At 40.7% G+C, this 19,357-nt stretch overlaps 1 protein-coding gene across 1 annotated transcript; it reads right to left on the reverse strand.

Moving 5' to 3' along the window:
• Nucleotides 1-1,280: 1,280 nt before the first annotated feature.
• On the reverse strand, nt 1,281-17,416 carry SCML1 (Scm polycomb group protein like 1). Its single transcript, XM_052663589.1, has 8 exons — nt 17,324-17,416; nt 11,514-11,658; nt 10,376-10,456; nt 9,831-9,908; nt 6,409-6,519; nt 5,498-6,026; nt 3,695-3,846; nt 1,281-1,999 (listed from the first exon to the last, which is right to left on the reverse strand). The coding sequence occupies exons 2-8, from the start codon at nt 11,541-11,543 to the stop codon at nt 1,862-1,864; spliced, it is 1,119 nt and encodes a 372-aa protein (XP_052519549.1). The 5' UTR covers nt 11,544-11,658; nt 17,324-17,416; the 3' UTR covers nt 1,281-1,861.
• Nucleotides 17,417-19,357: the final 1,941 nt, after the last annotated feature.

The raw sequence follows: 19,357 nt of genomic DNA on the forward strand, positions 1-19,357 counted from the left end.
AGGAGCCTATGTGGTCAGCTGGTCAGGTGACCATTCCATGAACAAATATGTTTCATGAAGATGAGGGTACTTGAAGTCTGTATTTATGAAAGTTACTGTGTTAGCCATACTTTTGCCTTGATATTCAGGATGGAAAGAGAATTCTCTAGTGAGGCTGTCACAAAGTATAATGATTCATGACATGCATCCCTGCTGGCTTTAAGTCTTTAAGCAAGTAAAATCAAATCTGAGGCTTTGACATTAACAGCTGTAATTATTAAACTGTATTATATTTAAAATGTAAAAACTGTAAAACACAGTGCTTATACAAACACCTGAGGACTGTTCAAGTAGGCACAGCATCTTCACATAAACAGTTTGAAAGAAGACCAAGTTGAAATCTGAATCTTCTAACACAAAAGGACTAACATAGATGAAAATGTCCTTTAAATCATATATGCCCAGTAAATAGTTACATTTGCTTATAAGATACACTTCGTTTTCTAAAAAGATAATGTATATTCTTACCCCTGGTGAACATCTTATTGGCATTTATAACAAATGGCTAGTAAAATCAGCACCATTTCTCATAGCTTATTAACATTACACTGAATATTATACAACATAATGATGTAATAAATAAAATAACAATGAACGTTTCACCTGAAGGTTCTAATTTTTAAAGTAAAGTTCAAATCAGAATTAATGTACTTGTCCAAAGTGTAGTAAGATAAATGGCTTAGAAAGGAAATTAACTAGAAACATTGCACAAGATCGAACTTCCCTGTAAGGAAACCCTGACGTGTGAGCTGAGAGGTACCAGTGAGACCAAAAAATTTCTATGTTTTAAACACAAACAATTTGTGTTTTAAAGAATTAAAAAACTCACTATATATAGAGATGGTCTTTAGCTCAGTGGGAGTATAAAGTGCCTTTTTAAGTTAAGAATTTAATTGTGTGTATACTTCAGATACAGAATAAAATATAAACACAAAACAGTATCCATATGAGGAATGAAGAGACAATAAAACACATCTTTAAAAAACTCAGACATAGGCATCTTCATGGAGAGATGGGAGCAATGAATGCCTAGTTAAATGTCCAAGTTTAGACAAAATATGGAAGTTGTAAAATAACATGTATTTAGTTGAAAAGAATAAAGTCAGACTCAATCCAAACCACCCTTGTAGTGTAATATCTCTTGAATGAAATGATTATCTATGTGATAATTTTTTTAAAAAACTGGTAAGAATGCACAGAGTCAGACATGACTGAAATGACTTAGCAGCAGCAGCAGCAGCAGCAGCAGCAAGAATGCCTCATGAAATCTTAAAAGGCTGCTTTTTTCCTTCAAATAGGGACAGATAAAACATACAGTGAAAAAATAACAGGAAAATAATTTATGTGGCTATTCCCTTTTGGGAAACTGGTAGAACATAAACAGAACATTGCAGTAATAGACATAAAATATTTGAGAAAAACAGGATACCTATAGTTGCAACTTTAAATTTTCTTCTAAGGAAAACGTCACATGGATTTCTTTAGAAAGCTTGTCACTGCCTGCTATTTTGCCCTTTGGGATTTGGCTGCTTTGGTTTTACATCTAAACATTAACCAAAATCAAACAGTGTTTCTGTTTCCTGCATGAAGTATATCTGTAAACTATACAATGAAAATAATGAAAAGGACAAACAACCGTTTGACTATGCTAGCACTAACACATTAAATGGCTTCTAAAGAAGTAGACTGGACTATCCCAGGTTCTGCTATTTTGGATACACCATATCTTAAAGGAACCTTCTACACAACAAAAACTTCTAAGGGCAGAGCAGAGATGGTATCAGTCTCCCCAGAATTAAGTCCAGTCTAACCTACACGTGGTTTATAAATTGGAGCTATATCTTCTTCCTTTAAGCCTGTCGATGTAGTGGCACAACTTCAAGGCTGTCCCCACCTTAAGCCCCATGAACTTTATCATCATGTCACTCCTGAGCAGTAGCAGAGCTTTCCCATCAATGCCCTACAGAGCAAAGGAAATTGAAATAATTAATAAAGCATTCATATTGAATCAGAATAGTTTCTCCTTTCTATATAAGAACATGTAACACAATTAGAGAGCAGCTCATTCCAGCTATATAGTCTCTGAATCTGCAACTGATTGATGGAAACTATCAAAAATCTAATTTGTACAGTGAAGCATCACTTAATCACTTGTAGATTTGCTTCAAATTTTAAGAAAAAGGAAATTTAACTTAATATTTTAAAAATGTCCTAAGCATCAAGCTACCTAATTTTAAATACCTTGTGTTAAACAAAATACTGCATAACTATGACAAAAAGAGTAAAAACTTAATGAATCATAAAAATGAATTTCAGACGGTCATTGACTTTCTTAGAAGGGCTGGAGCATGAGTATCTCAGTTATTAGTGTGCTATACAGTGCTGTCTTAACACTGGAAGGTAATCAGTTAGTTGTCTGAAGCTAATTAGATGCTGAAAACTAATGACTGATTTTCTTACCATATTGAAAATGGTACATCATATATGTGGGCACTACTTTTATTCATTAGGAAACACTACAAAAATATTACTTGATAGTCACAAGCCATCCTCCTAGTAAAAAAGAATTAATTGGCCAAGTGATGCTGCTGAAGCATATTATTTGGTTTTTATGAGAAGGCAATGGCACCCCACTCCAGTGGGGAAATCCGATGGATGGAGGAGCCTGGTGGGCTACAGTCCATGGGATCATGAAGAGTCGGACATGACTGAGCAACTTCACTTTCACTTTCCTGCATTGGAGAAGGCAATGGCACCCCACTCCAGTACTCTTGCCTGGAAAATCCCATGGATGGAGGAGCCTGGTGGGCTGCAGTCCATGGGGTCGCTAGGAGTCAGACATGACTGAGCGACTTCACTTTCCCTTTTCACTTTCATGCATTGGAGAAGGCAATGGCAACCCACTCCAGTGTTCTTGCCTGGAGAATCCCAGGGACGGCGGAGCCTGGTGGGCTGCCGTCTATGGGGTCACACAGAGTCGGACACAACTGACGCAACTTAGCAGCAGCAGTTTAAAAATAACACAGTGCTGAATCATTTATCACTGGCTGAAGGGACCTGAAGTCCTTCACAGTACTGCTTTTGTCAGGTATTCCATATACTTTCTAGTAAGTAAAAGTAGAAATTAAAGAAATTAGAACTTAAAAAATTTAGCCCATGATGTTACTTTGTAAACGGCATGAGAGTATCAGCATCCCAAATCGTCAGTAATCATATAAGGTCAACAGGACAGAGTCAAATGGAATCAGTTTCTGGGTTCATCGGGAATCATAACAAGGAGGACACTGTATTACAACAGTGGTCACTCCCTCCTACTCACAATCCCGGGGCCAAGCAGGGAGCAGGTGGGGAGGAGGATCTTTGTAGCTGGTCTTACAAAGGAGAAGACACCTGAGAGTGGCCATGCTGAATCATCTTCTCTTGAGAACTTGAAGACTTGTAGTATGTTAGGGACTTGGGTGCCCATTTAAAGCACAGATCCAGCCTCTACCCTTTAAGGATCTGACTTTGCACAAAGTAAACTCTCTCAAATATGGGAAAAATCAGTTGATAGGGTTCCCCCACCATCCATACTAAACAGTAACCAACTGAAGGGTCTGCAAAGAGATAATTCAAAGTTGTTAAGGCAGAAAAACCAGATTAAAAGATACATTACATGGTCCCTGAAGAGGTCAACCAGGGGATCAAGTGTCTGAGGATCTACATCTTGCAGAAACATGATCACTTCATCCACGGACCAGGTTGAGGGGTCCTCAGGGAAGCTTTCTTTGAAGAAATCCGGGTTATTTCTAACTGGTGAAGTTGGAGCTTCAAAGAGGGAGGGGAAAAAGACAAATCATACTTGACCTGATATTATCCTGAAAGAAGATATGTTAAGTAGGGAGTAATTGTATCATTCCTGGAACATTCTGTGAAGTACCCCAGCATGGATCCAGAACTTCAAGGTAAAATGTAATGAAAGCCTAAAGATGACCTGAAGTTAGCTACCCAAGAACGTCCCATGTGAGTGAGTAAGTGAAGTCACTCAGTCGTGTCCAACTCTTTGCGACCTCATGGACTATAGCCTACCACGCTCCTCCATCCATGGGATTCTCCAGGCAAGAGTACTAGAGTGGGTTGCTGTCCCATGTGACCTCCTCCAAACAACAAAAGCAAGTTCAGAAGGTAACTTAGAGTTTCAAAGATCATAAAACAGACTGAGCAACCCAAGGGCTCTTTGGCCACAGGCAAATAGAGCAAAAAGACCTGTAACTTATGTTGAATTAGGTTAATCTAAACCAGGCTACTGCTCTCTTCCTTTAAGAATTTTAATGAATTTCTCTCAATTTCTGTCCTCTTGGTCTCTCCAGATGAGGTTTATTTTACTAGCTAATTTCAGTGGAAATTTCCAGAATTTATAGTTCTAAAGTTGCTTAAATTTATTAATTTTAATTAACAAATTTCAATAACTTCCATTATCTTTGAGAAGCACATGAGTTCTCTTACCAAACCTCTACCATGGCTTTAAAATTCCTGTCTCTCAAGGCTTAAATGCTTATCTGAATTTTGCAGAAAACATTATTTTGTGCTTAGCTAGGTCAAAAGTAACTTTTAACATTACACTGAATATCTCTTTCAAGTTTCATTGCATAGTAATAGATATTTTGGTTGGAGGTTTATATTTAAAAAATAAATAACTGAGACATGAAACAATGTAAGTGCTCATACTTCAAGAAGTTTTAGCTGTGCTATAAAATAAAAATGAGAAAGTGCTAGTTGCTTAGTCATGTCCAACTCTTTGCGACCCCACAGACTGTGGCCCACCAGGCTCCTCTGTCCATGGGATTCTCCAGGCGAGATTACTGGAATGGATTGCCATTCCCTTCTCTAGCGGATCTTCCCAACCCAGGGATGCAACCCAGGTCTCCTGCATTGAAGGCAGACTCTTTACTGCCTGTGCCACCAGGGAAGCCCATGCCGTAAACGAAGTTGTACTCAAATTTCTTTGTGTTCAGACAAGTACTCAGTTATTCAACCAGAGTGCTCGACTCCTTAAAGTTAGTGTGTTGTAACGGAGGTGGGTTTTGTAATTCAACCAGGAAGATTTGTTTCTCTAACCAAAGATGTCAACACAAATTTGACCTCTGTGTGAATTAACCTAAAGTGTACCTTTCCTTTTCTGTCATCTGGGGTCTAGCCATTTTAGGAACACGTGATTGTTTACACAGGGAAAGGGTCAAGAAAAACAAGATGAAAAAACTCACAGTGCGATCATTATGAGTATTAATGTAGAGGGAGTGTCAGTTGACTGGCATAGTGCAGGCACATTAGAGACACTCAAGTGTTAGTCATCATTAAGAGTATCACCCCAAACTAGTACTCAAGATGAGAAAAAAATAGCTTCCACAAGCTTGCATCCAAGTGCTAAGGAGTATAGGGTAAATAATGCTACCTGGAACGGGTGTCAGTTCATACTCACCATAAGCGCTCGGAGTATAGGGAGGCGAGGTATTATGCCTGGAGGGCTGGGGATCAAATAAAGGTGGATAGGTCACAACGTCAGGGGTAGGTATTGGTTCAGGTCCCATCTGAGGCAGTATGGCTGCAGGTGGAGTTACAGTGGCCTGGTTCACTGGGAAGGAACTGTTGGTGCTATGGGTCTGTGGGCTGCTGCAGTAAGAAGGGCCCTGCATGGGTTCCTTCTGCTCGTATTCGTATGGCTCATAGGGTTGTGTGAAGATGGAGGGGATCCCTGGGCTCTGGTTGCGATCTGGCGTCTGATCCTGGAAGGATGACTCGTGCTCCCGCTCTGGGGACTTCTGGGACTCAATAGATGTTCCCAAAGTGTTGCTCTGGGAATCATCATCCCGCCTGCTTGTTGGTATAGTGGGGCTATAACTTTCAGTTAAAGATAATGAAGAGGGACAGTCCCTTCTCTTCCTTTTCTGGCGTTTGCTCTTTCTAGAATGCTGGTAATTATGACTTTTATATCTATTTCCATGTAGTTTCTGAAATGACACAAACCCAGCACAAATTAACCGTGAGTAAAAGAAAAAGGACATATATAGTAAATACATTGATAGTTACTTTCTATGGAAGATTGCTTTAGATTAGTAAAGATAAGCACTCTATTCCTCTTCACCTCTACATTTGAATCGCATTTTATATATTATGGTTTCAAATATAAAAATACCCATTGTCATACATATCTCAACCCTAAACATCAGCATTTTTCCAGCAGAGGTTTAGTCTCCCATCTGCTGCTATAGTAAGTACAGATCAGCCTTACTCCTCTTTAAGAGTTATTAGTTCTCTCTCACTTCTAATCGGCATCTTTAGAACCCAGGGGTTTATTTATTATAGCTGTGAAAATATTTTTGTAACACTTACATGACTTTGCCACACTGACTTCACACGTGAACGGGAACGGTAAATTTTTGAAACTTTTCCATGAATAATATCAAATTTCTTATCCAGGTCTTGAATAGCATCATAGATGGCCTATTATAGTACAAACTGTTATTAATTTCTACTTCAAAAGAAAAGTAACATAAAAAATGCCATTAAGCCAACCTTTGACTGCCAGAGCAAAGACAATTCTCAAGCCATCAGAAATTTCTTGTTTCCCACTTAATGCCTGGTTATTGGTGATCCAGGGCTGAGCTGGCTGAGATGAAAGCACCCCAACCTCCTACTCAGCTACTCCATATCATACAGGCATTTGAAGAAGCCTGAATACTGGAAAGTAAATGGACCACAATTCCTATAAGCCATCACATTTATGCTGGAGTCATTTTACATCAAGGAAGGTGGCAGTTTAGGAAAGAAATTTTAAAATCTGCTAAAAGGCAAAAGAGCCTTTTTCCATAATGATGGGATAAACTAATAGGCAGTGAAGGGTCCACTCTGGAAGGAACAGTGAACCAAATACAACAGATGTGACCTTTGGCATCAGCATATTTTATTTATTTATTATTGGCCATGTGGCATGTGATATCCTAGCTCCCTGACCAGGGATTGAACCCTGCACTGGAAGTGTAGAATCAACCACTGAACCCCCAGGGAAGTCCCCAGATTAAAGTCATGCAATTAACAATTAACTTTATAAAATGTTTGAGTACACAGCCCCTGTATGCCAATCGGGTATGTAACTGATAAAACCTGAGAATTCTTGAAATACATAGAAATCTCACTGGGGCAAAAATACACTTAAAAGGCCAGAACCATTACATCATTCATTCAACTAAACATTTATTGAGAGCTTACCACCTGCCAGAACTGCTTTGCTAGATGCTGGGAATGTGGACATTACAAAAAATAAAAAAGAACAGAACCAGCTCCTGCCCTAAGGAACTCCCATTTTAGCTGGAGAAAGACAAGTAAAGAGACTAGGTAAATAGAGTGATTAGCAGCCGGGAGCAATTGATTTCAGTGCCAGAGGCAAGAGCACCATCTAGTAGCTTGTTGGAAATGCTACATCTCCCACCCCAGATCTACTGAATTGGGAAGTCTGAGAGCGAGAGCAGCGACCTGTGTTTCCACAAGCCCTCTAGGTGATTCTGACATGATCAAGTGTGAGACCTGCTGGCTCTCAGCACAGGCTTGAGGGGAACACAGTGGGGTTCAAGTTACTTCTCTGCTATTCAATTTCCTTATTAATAGAATCAGGATGAAAATATTTCTTAGTTCTCACAAGGACAAAGCAATGTGCTACAGTATTACTACTAACATAATAATAATACTGCACAATGGCTAGTCCAGTAGTGTTCAAGCATTATTAACATTATGGCCATAATACAGATAAGAATAAGAAGCTAAGTGTGCACAGAAGGGCAAGACCTAATCTAGGTGGGCAGTTGTGGGCGTTATCTGTGTTAACAGTGAAAAGATGAGAAGGTGTCCACCAGGTAGAAATGCATGCAAGAGCATACAGGGCAGAAGGAAGCGTATATTGAAAACTACCCAACAAATCAGGAGTATGACATTAACTGATATTAACTACTATACATAAAATAGGTAGGAAACAAGGTTTTACTGTAGAGCACAGGGAATTACACCCCAAATTTATGCTCTACACCTGGAACTAACACAATATTATAAATCAGCTCTACTTCAATAAAAATCAACCCCCCCAAATACCCAAACAGGAAGTCAAATGTTTCCAGAGTGAACATAAATGACATTCAAAGTGCTGGGTTATGAAGGGAAGGAGAGAGGGTTAGGAGGTCAAACAAAGTGATTTTAATAAATAACAGTGGGAGAATGAGTATGTTGAGAGAGACAGAGGCTGAAGATCCAGGAGAGAGGGGGGTGATGGATGAAGGGAGGTGTCTGAACACAGGGAAAGAGGATCAGATGCAGAAACCAGAGGAAGTGTTAGTGTTAGCCTTATAGGGGGAACCCTTTTCCGACTCCCGTGGTCAGGAAGGAGGTTAGCAGAGATGGAACTAGGCAGGTTTGTGGGCTGTGAGAAGAATTGGGACTTGGAGGGGATTTCTGCTCCACGCTTCCCCATTTTCTCCATGAAGTAAGCGAGAAGGATTGGGGTTGTCTGAGGGTCACTAGTCCCCAGCAGAGGTCCTCCCCTCTGTTTCCCAGCCTGGCTGGACAGGGCTGGGGTTTTACTAAAGGGGATGCTGGGAAGGATAAAAAAGAACAGGTGGAAGTGCTGCCCCATGTGGCCTAGACTGGGAAGGGAAGGCGCTGAAGACAGGAGGGAGCAGGCACAGGAGGAGAAATGGAGAGGATCCCCCAGGGCCCACTGCAGGGCTGTGACTCTGAAACCTGGGCGTGTCTTATGGGAGATGCTCCATCCCACCACATCTTGCACAATGGTTCAGCAGGTCCTGGCAGAGCCGTGTCAACCTCATTCAACCTCATGGATGCTGATGTAAAGCAGGCTGGGCTAGCACTGCTCAAAATCAGAACTCCCTACTTGGCCCCTACGTTCCCACTCTCTATACATCCTTCCCCAGAAGATACCACAGTCCCCTTTAAGTGTTCCACTTCTGTTCTCAATAGTGATAATGAGAAAGACTCTCATAAACACTTCTTACTTTTCAAAATACGTTAGTTCATTGTATCAAAGTAGTGTTATATGTTAAGAAACATTTCTTTGTTATAAATGTTCATTATTGCTAGGGTATGCAGCTCACAAAATCCTTGATAGTTAGCTACCTCTATCAGTCTCCACCAACATGTCAATTAAAAAAAAATCCCCTCAAAACTATGTAAGATAAACTCATTAATAAACCGTGGGCTGTCATTTCATTTCAACTGAAATATCCTGACATACATTTAAGGAAAGTGAAGTCATGTCTGACTCTTTGCAACCCCATGGACCGTGACCTACCAGGCTCCTCTGTCCATGGAGTGGGTTGCCATTTCCTTCTCCAAGGGATCTTCCCGAGCCAGTGATGGAACCCAGGTCTCTGGCGTTGCAGGCAGATGCTTTACCATTTGGGCCACCAGGGAAGCCCTGACATACATTTAGGTACATACTAAAGTTTATCTATATCAGCCAACCTCCTTTACAGAATTTGTAGGGGAAATTAATTCAGTATCAAACAGTTTAGATGAAAGAGCTGTAACTACATTTGATCAGTTAAGGGCTTTTACAAAAGGCTATAAAACCTACACACTGCTATTTTGAAACTTTCACCAAAGAAAACTGTTAAAAGATCATAATGAGAGTGATAATCATAAATAATTCAATACAGCAAAATTTCAATTATATACTTTATATGAGATAAAGAGAATTTTAGCTTAGTGTTTTAGAAAATTGCATTTGAGACAGACAGAACTTTTTTTACCTGGCAATAAACAAGGACATCCTGAATTATCTTTTCTTGTTCTTCGTTGTAAGATGTGTCAGATACAGCAGTTTCCTGCTAATAGTTTAAAAATTGAACAGTTAATAATTCTGTGAAATTCAGACTGAACAATGAAAGAATAATATTAGCTTATTATTTTAAACCAACTTTTCAAAGAGTTTCAGAGGTCTTAATCTAAACCAGAGACAAAAAAAAATGTTAATATGAGAATGAAAATATACTCACTGCTGATTAAGAGAGGGAGTAAGGAAAGAATTCATAATATCAGAGGGACTTAAGTTTAGAGTTTTACACTGACAAATAAGTAAAAACTGCTCTGACTTTCCTACTCTGCAAGGGAGAAAAGAAGTGAAATGGTTATTTTGCTCACTGTTTAATGAAAGGAAGTGGACAAATTTAAGAGAGACTAGTATTTTTTGAGTGCAAGTTTAGAGGAAATCTGTAGTTTATGAACAACTGAAATCTTTTTCTTTAAAGTGGTTAAATGTTAATGTATTTGGCAAATGGCAATTAACATTACTTACATTACTGAAATATGCAGTATTTGGTTCATATGCATAAAGAACAGTGTTATCATCATCATAAGCAGGGATTCGTGTTCTTATCTAAGGAAGATTTATTAACAAATTAAAAGGAATGATGATAGAACTTAGAGAAAAATTGAGGACTTACTTCACTTTCAAGAAGCTCCAAAAGGCAGCTGGTGATATCAAAGGACCTTTGTCTATTTTCAATACTATGACTACAGGAAAAGATGCACTTTCAAAACTTCTCATTATCACAACCACACATAAGACATCATTTTCCTCCTGTGTACCTTAAGGTAGAAAGTCTAGTCTTCTAGTAATTTGGCACCAGAACTGCTATAAAATAAGCAAGTTCTCTAAAAGCAACTACAAAGAATCTTCTACATGGCTTTTGATTTTTTAAAATAATCCGACAGTGCCACTCTGTGGACAAAATAGGAAATACTTAAGCATATATTTTTTATTATGTTCTTCCCCTTCACTGCGAGGCTTGTGGGATCTTGGTTCCCACACCAGAGATTGAATGTGGACTCTCAGCTGTGAGTGAGATCTCAAGAGTCCTAACCACTGGACTGCCAGGGAATTCCCCACACCTATTTTTCTTGAGAAGTTAATCTCTAAATCACCTAAAACATTTTGGGGAGAAGGAGATAGGGAATAAATAAGTAAATAGATAGTAAACAACCATGATATTCTAAGAGTGTATTCTAAGAATGGATTATGAGCTACAGGAATAATTTTAACCATTTAAAAGTACATGTGTCTGTTTCAAAAGCCATAAACAAGATAATGTGGGACTGGGTTATAGATTAGTACTTAAAATATATATATAGAGAGAGAGAGAGAGAGAGACAGACCCCATGTTACCATTGTATACAGGGCCTTATACTTTTCAAAATGCTTTCATATAATTATGGGAAAAGAGTCAGAAAAAATGAATCTTGGTAAATAGTTAAAATTTTAAAACTTGTACACATATGCTCATCATTTAAATACTTTAAACATCACTGTCTGGAGCTTGTGAACTGTACATTTACAATCTCTGCATTTTACTGTATGAAATTAAACTCAACTTGGAAAAGAAACAGAACACAATAAAATGAACAAAAGCAGATTTTCAACTTGAAATACAAACCACATCAACTTCACTAGATCCGCTTGACATCTTTTTTGTGCAACAGAGGAACTCCACTTCCTGACTTGGGCCTAATTATTTTGAAACTTGCTGGAGGATTTATTTGTGAAAATGCTTGAACATCTAGGACTGGTAAAGCTTACTCCTGAAAAGCAATGCATAAAAAAGTTACTTCACACACTTACTGCCTTAGTAAATTTAACATAGGTATATTCTCAGAATGCCAACTCAAGTTGATTTGGAGTCCTGGTTGAATTTTAGAGAGCAACAAAATGAGAATTCTTTCATTAGTGATTTAGGATAAACTTAAAAATTGAAGGGCTTTATTGTTCACATGTAGGAATAAGAATCCAGATCAAACACAGTTACAAATTGTAAAGTGAATGCTTTACAACCTAAAGGCTACAGAGTAAGTGCTGGAAACAAATTAACAGCAGAGCATGAGTTCTAACTGTCTTTGTCAAGTTCAGACGCTTTTTACTCAGGGAGGCTGCAGGCCTCCAGATTTAAGTCAGGGGAGTCCAGCTTGGGCCTCCACCAAGGTGTGGCCTGGGCAGACCACTAAAGACATCAGATCCTCCCCTGCCAGGTGAAAACTGGGCACAATTACATCTAAGGTCATTTCAGTGCTAAGATTATGATTGCTTCCATAGTTAAAATTTTGTGGTAAACCTAAATAACTGCATGTTAAAAAATAGGGCAACATCTCTTCTAGAATTATGTAGGCTCAGTTATGGTTCAGTTATTCCTCTTAGCAATCAGAAAAGGATATTGAGTATAATGCTATCATATCATATTTTGTAGCAGATTTGAACGCTGGGAGGGGTGTTCATAAGAGAGCTAATGCCCTTTTATCCATCCTGAGCAGTAATGAGAGGCAGAATGAAGGGAAAAGTAACTCCCCAGTTAGATGGTTGTTTAGTTGCTAAGTCGCATCTTACTCTTTTGCGATCCCATGGATAGAGGAGCCCGCCAGGGCAAGAATACTGGAGTGGGTTGCCATTTCCTTCTCCAGGGGATCTTTCTGACCTGGGGATCAAACCTGTGTCTTCTACTTGGCAGGCAGATTCTTTATCACTGAGCCACCTGGGAAGCCCCCTCAAGTTGGATAAATGCAGTCTACTAATGTAAAATAAATTCAGGTTATTAGATACCTTTAATTTGAGCTGTAACTTCAACCAAATTTTATTTTTCTAAGACTATTTTCTTCTGATTATACAACTAATACAAGTCATGACTACTTGAACTGGGGTTTCATACAAAGGAAGGCTACACAGCACTGAGAATAAACCAACTCTCACAGCAGTGAGAATAAACCAACTACTGATACAAGGACAAATCTCAGAAATCTCACAACCGCCATGATGAGTAAAACCCAGATGCAGAGAAGAATACAATGTTATGAGTTCAAAAAGAGACAAAAGTGAAAGATGCCTTTCTAAATCAGGACCTTTAGATACACCATAGTCACTTCAACAACGTCTCAGTTCCCCATCTTGCAAACAGGCTATGATTTATTTACTGAGTTCCAAGTCATAGACATTCAAAAGTTACTCCTCAAGTCTTGCTCTTAAAAAAGACACTGCAGAGCAGGATCTGCTCGAATGCACAAAGAATGAGAATAGTGCGTTAAAGTTTCCACTCTAGGGCAGCAGTCCCCAACCTTTTTGGTAGCAGCGAGGGGTTTTGTGGGAGACACTTTTTCCATGGACTGGGGAGGGGGGAATGTAAGTGATGGGAGCAGCTGTAAGTACAGATGAAGCTTTGCTCCCTAGCCTGCTGCTCGCCACCACCGTGCAGCCGTGCCACAGGCCAGAGACTAGCACCAGTCTGTAGCCCAGGGGCTGGGGACCCCAGCTCTAGGGAGTATTTCAACAACTTTGTTTTACAGATTTAAATATAGAATTTTTCATTAAATCCAGTTTCACTATAGAACATTTGGACTATGCCACAAGGTACAGATAATACCATCTAACAGATTTTTACTGCTTATTCTGTGCCAGGCAATGTTCTAAGCACTTGATGTATGTTAATTCATTTAGTATTCCTGACAACCCCACAAGGCAGGCTCTATTATCATCCCCATTTTCCTTAAGAGAAAACTGAGGCAAAGAAATTTTAATAATTTACCCAAGTCTCATAGTTAGTACATGGTGCAGTCTGGCTTCAGAGTCTAGGTGCTTGACTTTTTCATTAAAATCACCTGGAATCCCTTCTTGGCCAAGAACAAAATAAAATCCCAAACTCCGACCATGGCCTACAAGGTCTTTACAGTCAGATCTCTCCACACCGCTCAGACGTCACCTCTTATCACTTGTCTCCTTGCTCTAAAACTAAGATACTTGCCATCTGACCTTTTATAAACAAAGTTTGGCAACCACTGTTAGAGGCTCTAACAGTCAGACAGTCCCTCACTGGCTTAATTACAATGCTGTGAAAACTCTGCTGTAAACACAGAGGCAGCGTACATGAAGTCACCCAGCACCTCCGTCTCTGTAGGACACGGACAAATCAAAGCTGACCTGGCATTCTCTGAACCTCTGCACTTACCATGCCCTCTGCCCCCAATACCCTGCACTCCACATAGGAGAACCAACTCCAAACGTCAAGGCTTCCTTCAACTTCCAGCTCCACAAAGCAAGGGTGCAATGTCACACCATCTGGAAGTAAAACTGCTTTTCCAGAAGTACCAGAACACTCACGCTTCAACACTTTTAAAGCAGTTGTCACATGCTGGCTAGTTACAGGAGAGGCAACATCAAATAGCATTAAGACCTTAGAGTTTGGGCCAGAATACAGGGTGTGGGTCCCAGCTCCTCCACTCACTAGCTGTGTGACTTCTCTGTGCTTAAAAAACTGTAAAATGGGGACAACAGCACAGACCATGGGATTATGAGGATGATGTGAATTAATATATGTCAAATGCTTAGAACAATGGCTGGCACAGCAAAGCCACCTTTTTATTATTTAAGTAGTCGTGACACCCTCTCAAAGAACCAACTTGTCATGGAGCACATGGACCACAAATCCTCAGGATCATATATGCTTAGTCGCTCACTTGTGTCCCACTCCTTGTGACCCCATGGACTGTAGCCCCTTAGGCTCCTCTGTCCATGGGATTCTTCAGACAAGAATACTGGAGTGGGTTGCCATTTCCTCCTCCCAGGGGATCTTCCCAACCCAGGGATGGAACCCTGGTCTCCCGCATTGCAAGTGGATTCTTTACCATCTGACCCACTGGGGAAACCTACATAGATGCTATAATTTAAAAGAATGTACACCATCTACAATAAGTACATAGGATAGATATTAGAAGAATTCAAAAGCAATTATTGCTGTATATTTTAGTATAAACTAAAAAAATTTGAGTGTGTTTTTCTTTTACAGAGAGATTTTCCCTTCACTAGGAGCAATAGCAAAAATGTACCTTGAAAAGGATACATTTCAAATATAAAAATGTTCTACATTATTTTATGTCAGCTTTTCCTTTGATAGTTACAATCTGATGAAAGCATAATTTTGCGACATTCAAGTAACCTTTGAAACACAGTTTTATTATATCAATAAATGTTTCAAGGTTTTCAGAAATCAACTCAACATTGAAAAACTATAACTTCTATGAGATCTTTTAGGTAATTGGAACACCACCAAAAAAACAATTGTCAAGGATTTCTTTTTTGCTTCATATATTTTTTTTTGCTCAGGATCACAACATGTAATTATCACTCATGCTGCACCATGCACTGCAGCTATAGCAACCATTTCCCCTAAATGAATTTTAAATAGCAGGCCACTGTGCAGAGAACTGGACTTTAAGAAATACATGAATCTGAATCCAAACTGCAAAATTTGCTATTTTGCTTAGGCAGGGATTTAACCCCTCTGTGCCTCAATTCCTTAACCTGTAAAGTTGGAATAATAGCTACTTCATAGAGCTGTGAAAGACCAAATCTGGTTCACAGCAGGCCAAGTCTGAGTTTTAATTCCCCTTCTCTTCTTTCCACAAGGTAAGCAAAGGTTTTGCAACATTTTCTTAGAGCCCAACTATGACTAGATTCTGCAAAATTAATATAATTTGTTAAATTCAAAATCTTGCAAAATAAGCTTACTTACAGTGAAGTTCACTTACATTTTACACTAGGAAGTCTAAACTCTTAAAATGTTAAGAAAAACCATCTGGTTTTCAAACAGACACAGTTTAGACATTAAAAACATTGCAAAGGGGGCTTTCCTGGTGGCTCAGCAGTGAAGAAACCGCCTGCCAATGCAGGAGACAGGGGTTTGATTCCCACTGGGAAGATCCCACATGCCAGGGAGCAACTAAGCCCCTGTGCAACTACAGGAGCCATGACTACTGAGCTCACCTGCAGCAACTACTGAAGCCTGCACACCTTGAGCCCGAGCTCCACAACAAGCGAAGTCACCACAATGAGAAACCTCTGCACCACAACTAGAGAGTAGCCCCCAGTGGCTGCAGCTAGAGAAAAGCTGGCGCAGCAAGCACGACCCACCACAGCCCCCCAAAATACAATTTTTAAAAATTAAAAGACACTGCAAAGACATTTTCTCAGAAGTCACTTGAGGATTCTGCTCTTTAGCTCTCCCTTGCCATCAACTCATCAACTTATCCAAAAACCACTGCAAGAAATATTTGGCAAGACAGGGCAGATTACAATCGCCAGACCACGCCAAAATTTTTTTAAACAAGTCTGTGTCAATACACTGATCACTTTCTAAAAGTCCTGTCAGGACTCTGAAAAGCAGCCCTTCTGCTGTCGGTATCAAACATTAGAGGCTATAAAGTCGGCCGACAGGGAATCGAGCCCATACGCTGCTTTTTATACAATACTGTGTATAAAAGTTTTGCTTGTAAAATCATTATGCATAAACATTAAACTAGTTTAAAACGCTAGAGCAGTACCATTTCAGGGAGAGCCAGGTAAACGGAGGGAAGCGATCCCCAACAGATGAAGTTATCAAAGGACTGTACTCGAACCACATCTTTACTTTGTTTCGCCTGAAAGTCGCTCAATCGTGTCTGACTCTTTGTGACCCCATTGACTACATAGTCCATGGAATTCTCCAGGCCAGAATACTGGAGTGGGTAGCCCGTTCCCTTCGCCAGGGGATCTTCCCAACCCAGGGTTCGAACCCAGGTCTCCCGCATTGCGGGCGGATTCTTTACCAGCTGAGCCACCAGAGAAGCCCAAGAATACTGGAGTATCCCTTCTCCAGTGGATCTTCCCGACCCAGGAATTGAGCCGAGGTCTCCAGCACTGCAGGTGGATTCTTTACCAACTGAGCTGCTGGGAAGGCCCTGGTTTCGCCTCGTGTACGTATTTACACCAACAGCTTAGCTGCACTTTATTTGACTAATGGCGGTTACAATCAGATGCCTCCAAATCAAAGTTTACATCTCAAAAAGTTTTACAACAAAACTTGCTAATTAATAGGATTTTGAGTTTGAAGAATCTGAATAAAGTGTGACTGCCTCGGTCGTTCGGCCCCCTTGGCCCTCTCCCATGCCAAAGAAGAGAAAGGATGAAAAAGGATCAACTGTTTTCAGTCAGCACCCGGTACCCACTAAGAGGCCAAATCTCGTACACTGGCATCCCAAAAACCGGCAGCGGGAACCACCTCGACAAAACACTCCAAACCTTCCCAAAGCACCCGAACCATCCCAAACCCACCCCACCAGCGGAGCCAGAAAAGAGTGGCTCTTTCCGAAAAGGCAAATCCTTTCTCTTCCCTTAAGTAAATCCTCCTCCCCCGCCACCTCGCTCCGGAGCCCTACAGCCATTAAGTCAAACCTCTTTTCAACTGCTTCTAGCACACAAAGAAGTTCAAAGGAAGGAAAAAGTGCTATTTGACAAATCTTTTCTGGTCCCGGAGTCCCGGAAATCGGCCTCAGAAGGGGGCGGGAACCGGTTAGCCGTGAGAGAACAGTTAGCCGCGTATCCCCCGCAGACGCTGAAAAAGACGGTTAGATTTTACCGGTGGTGGAGTAAACGGTCCTCGCACCGGAAATAGGGCGCCACGTGACATGCCAGTTGCCAACACCCCACCCCCATGCACACCGCTGACCAATCAGCAGCCGCTACAAGACACGCCTCCCAATCCAGGGTGGCTGTCAACCACCCAATCCTGGGGACCCCTTAGCTGTCACAGAGAGGATGGGCGCTATTAGAGAGATGGCCAATGGCAAGGCTTTGCGGATAGCCACCCAATCCAGGGGACCCCTGAGCTGTCACAGAGGTAATGGGCGCTATTAGAGAGATGGCCAATGGCAAGGCTTTGCTTCAGAGTGCAGCCGCACTGGACCTCCGGTTTGTTTGTGGAGGCTGGTGGGATCCGAACAGTGCTTGACTGAAAACACGAGCCTCTAAAGCTTAGAGGGCTTTTGGCAGCTGCCCTAAGGTGCCTGCACGGGCTACTTCCTGCGACGGTGCGGGTTTGAAGCTTAGTGTGCCGCTTCACCACCTGTTGGCTAGTTCTCTGAAGCTTTTTAAAAATATATAATTCCCCCCTCTGCCCCCTCCCTCTCAGTCCCTCTGTGACACACCACAGGCGTTGACTTTGACTCAATCCTAGATGTACGTGTCAGTGCTGAAATTTGAAGCGGGAGGGAGCGGAGGCATTGGCAATTGCGGTTTGGTACAAATGGGGAATTCAGTTCAGTCACTCAGTCGTGTCCGACTCTTTGCCACCCCATGGACTGCAGCACACCAGGCTTCCTTGTCCATCACCAACTCCCTGAGTCTACTCAAACTCATGTCCATAGCGTCGTTGATGCCATCCAACCGTCTCATCCTCTGTCGTCCCCTTCTTCATATGGGGAAAGTTATTTCAAAAAGTTCTCTCTCCACGAGGCAAGGTAAAACAGACCTTGGAGCCAGATTTGCTGGGTTTGTACCCTAGCCCCAACATTTAAGCGCTCTATGGCTTTGGGCAACTCAGGTAAATAATGGCTCTGTGCTTCAGTTTCCCTATCTGGTTAAAGGGGCACAGCATGGCGGGGGTGGGTATTCTTGAGTTAGAGTAAGCAAAGCACTTGGAACAGTATCTGGCACAAAAATTTGTGTGATAAAGGGTTCGTGACATTACTTAGTGGTGTGTCAAGGTTTCTCATCACAGTCAGTAATTATCAGAAACCAACCAGGTTACTTTAAAGAAAAGCCATAAGTAATTTCCTGGCCTGGAGAGGTATAAGGAAAGTATACTGGATGTTGGAAATGTATTCTCTCTCCTCTCAAATACAAAGCAAAATTAGAGCCCTTTACAGAGACAGTGTTTATTATTACCATTATCATTTTGCTCATACTTTTACCATAGCAGTTCCCCTTGCTTAGGTCCAGGTCCCCTATGAAACACTTGCTGTTTGTAAAACCCCAGGCATGCAATTACATAACAATGAAGCGAGAAGCCAGTTGTTTAATTGCAGTCACGTTTATTTGCAGTTTCTATACACACTTTCTAGGTAATCAAACTTTTCTGGTACATTTTTTTGAGAGGGGTTCACAATGAAATTGTCACCATTTTTACTAAAAATAAATACAAGACTTAAAGTGTTGCACAGCTCTAAAATATACAAAGGCTTGAATTGAATGTAAACGTTGAAAACATCTTACAAAAGAAACCATTTTTGCAACAATTTAAAAAGTCCGTATTTACAAATATTACAAAAATACAAAATGGAGGCAAGTCCATAAACCATTGTCTTTCGGCCAGCATGAACTGGTTCTAGTACCAAAAGAGTTACACTGTAACCTTCCTCATAGTTGTAAATCTTTGTCATGATCTAATTCTCTAAGTCTGCCACCACTGCAGCATATGTACTCTCTCAC

The sequence above is a fragment of the Budorcas taxicolor genome, chromosome X (assembly GCF_023091745.1).
Source record: "Budorcas taxicolor isolate Tak-1 chromosome X, Takin1.1, whole genome shotgun sequence".
In the NCBI taxonomy this organism is placed as follows: Eukaryota; Metazoa; Chordata; class Mammalia; order Artiodactyla; family Bovidae; genus Budorcas; species Budorcas taxicolor.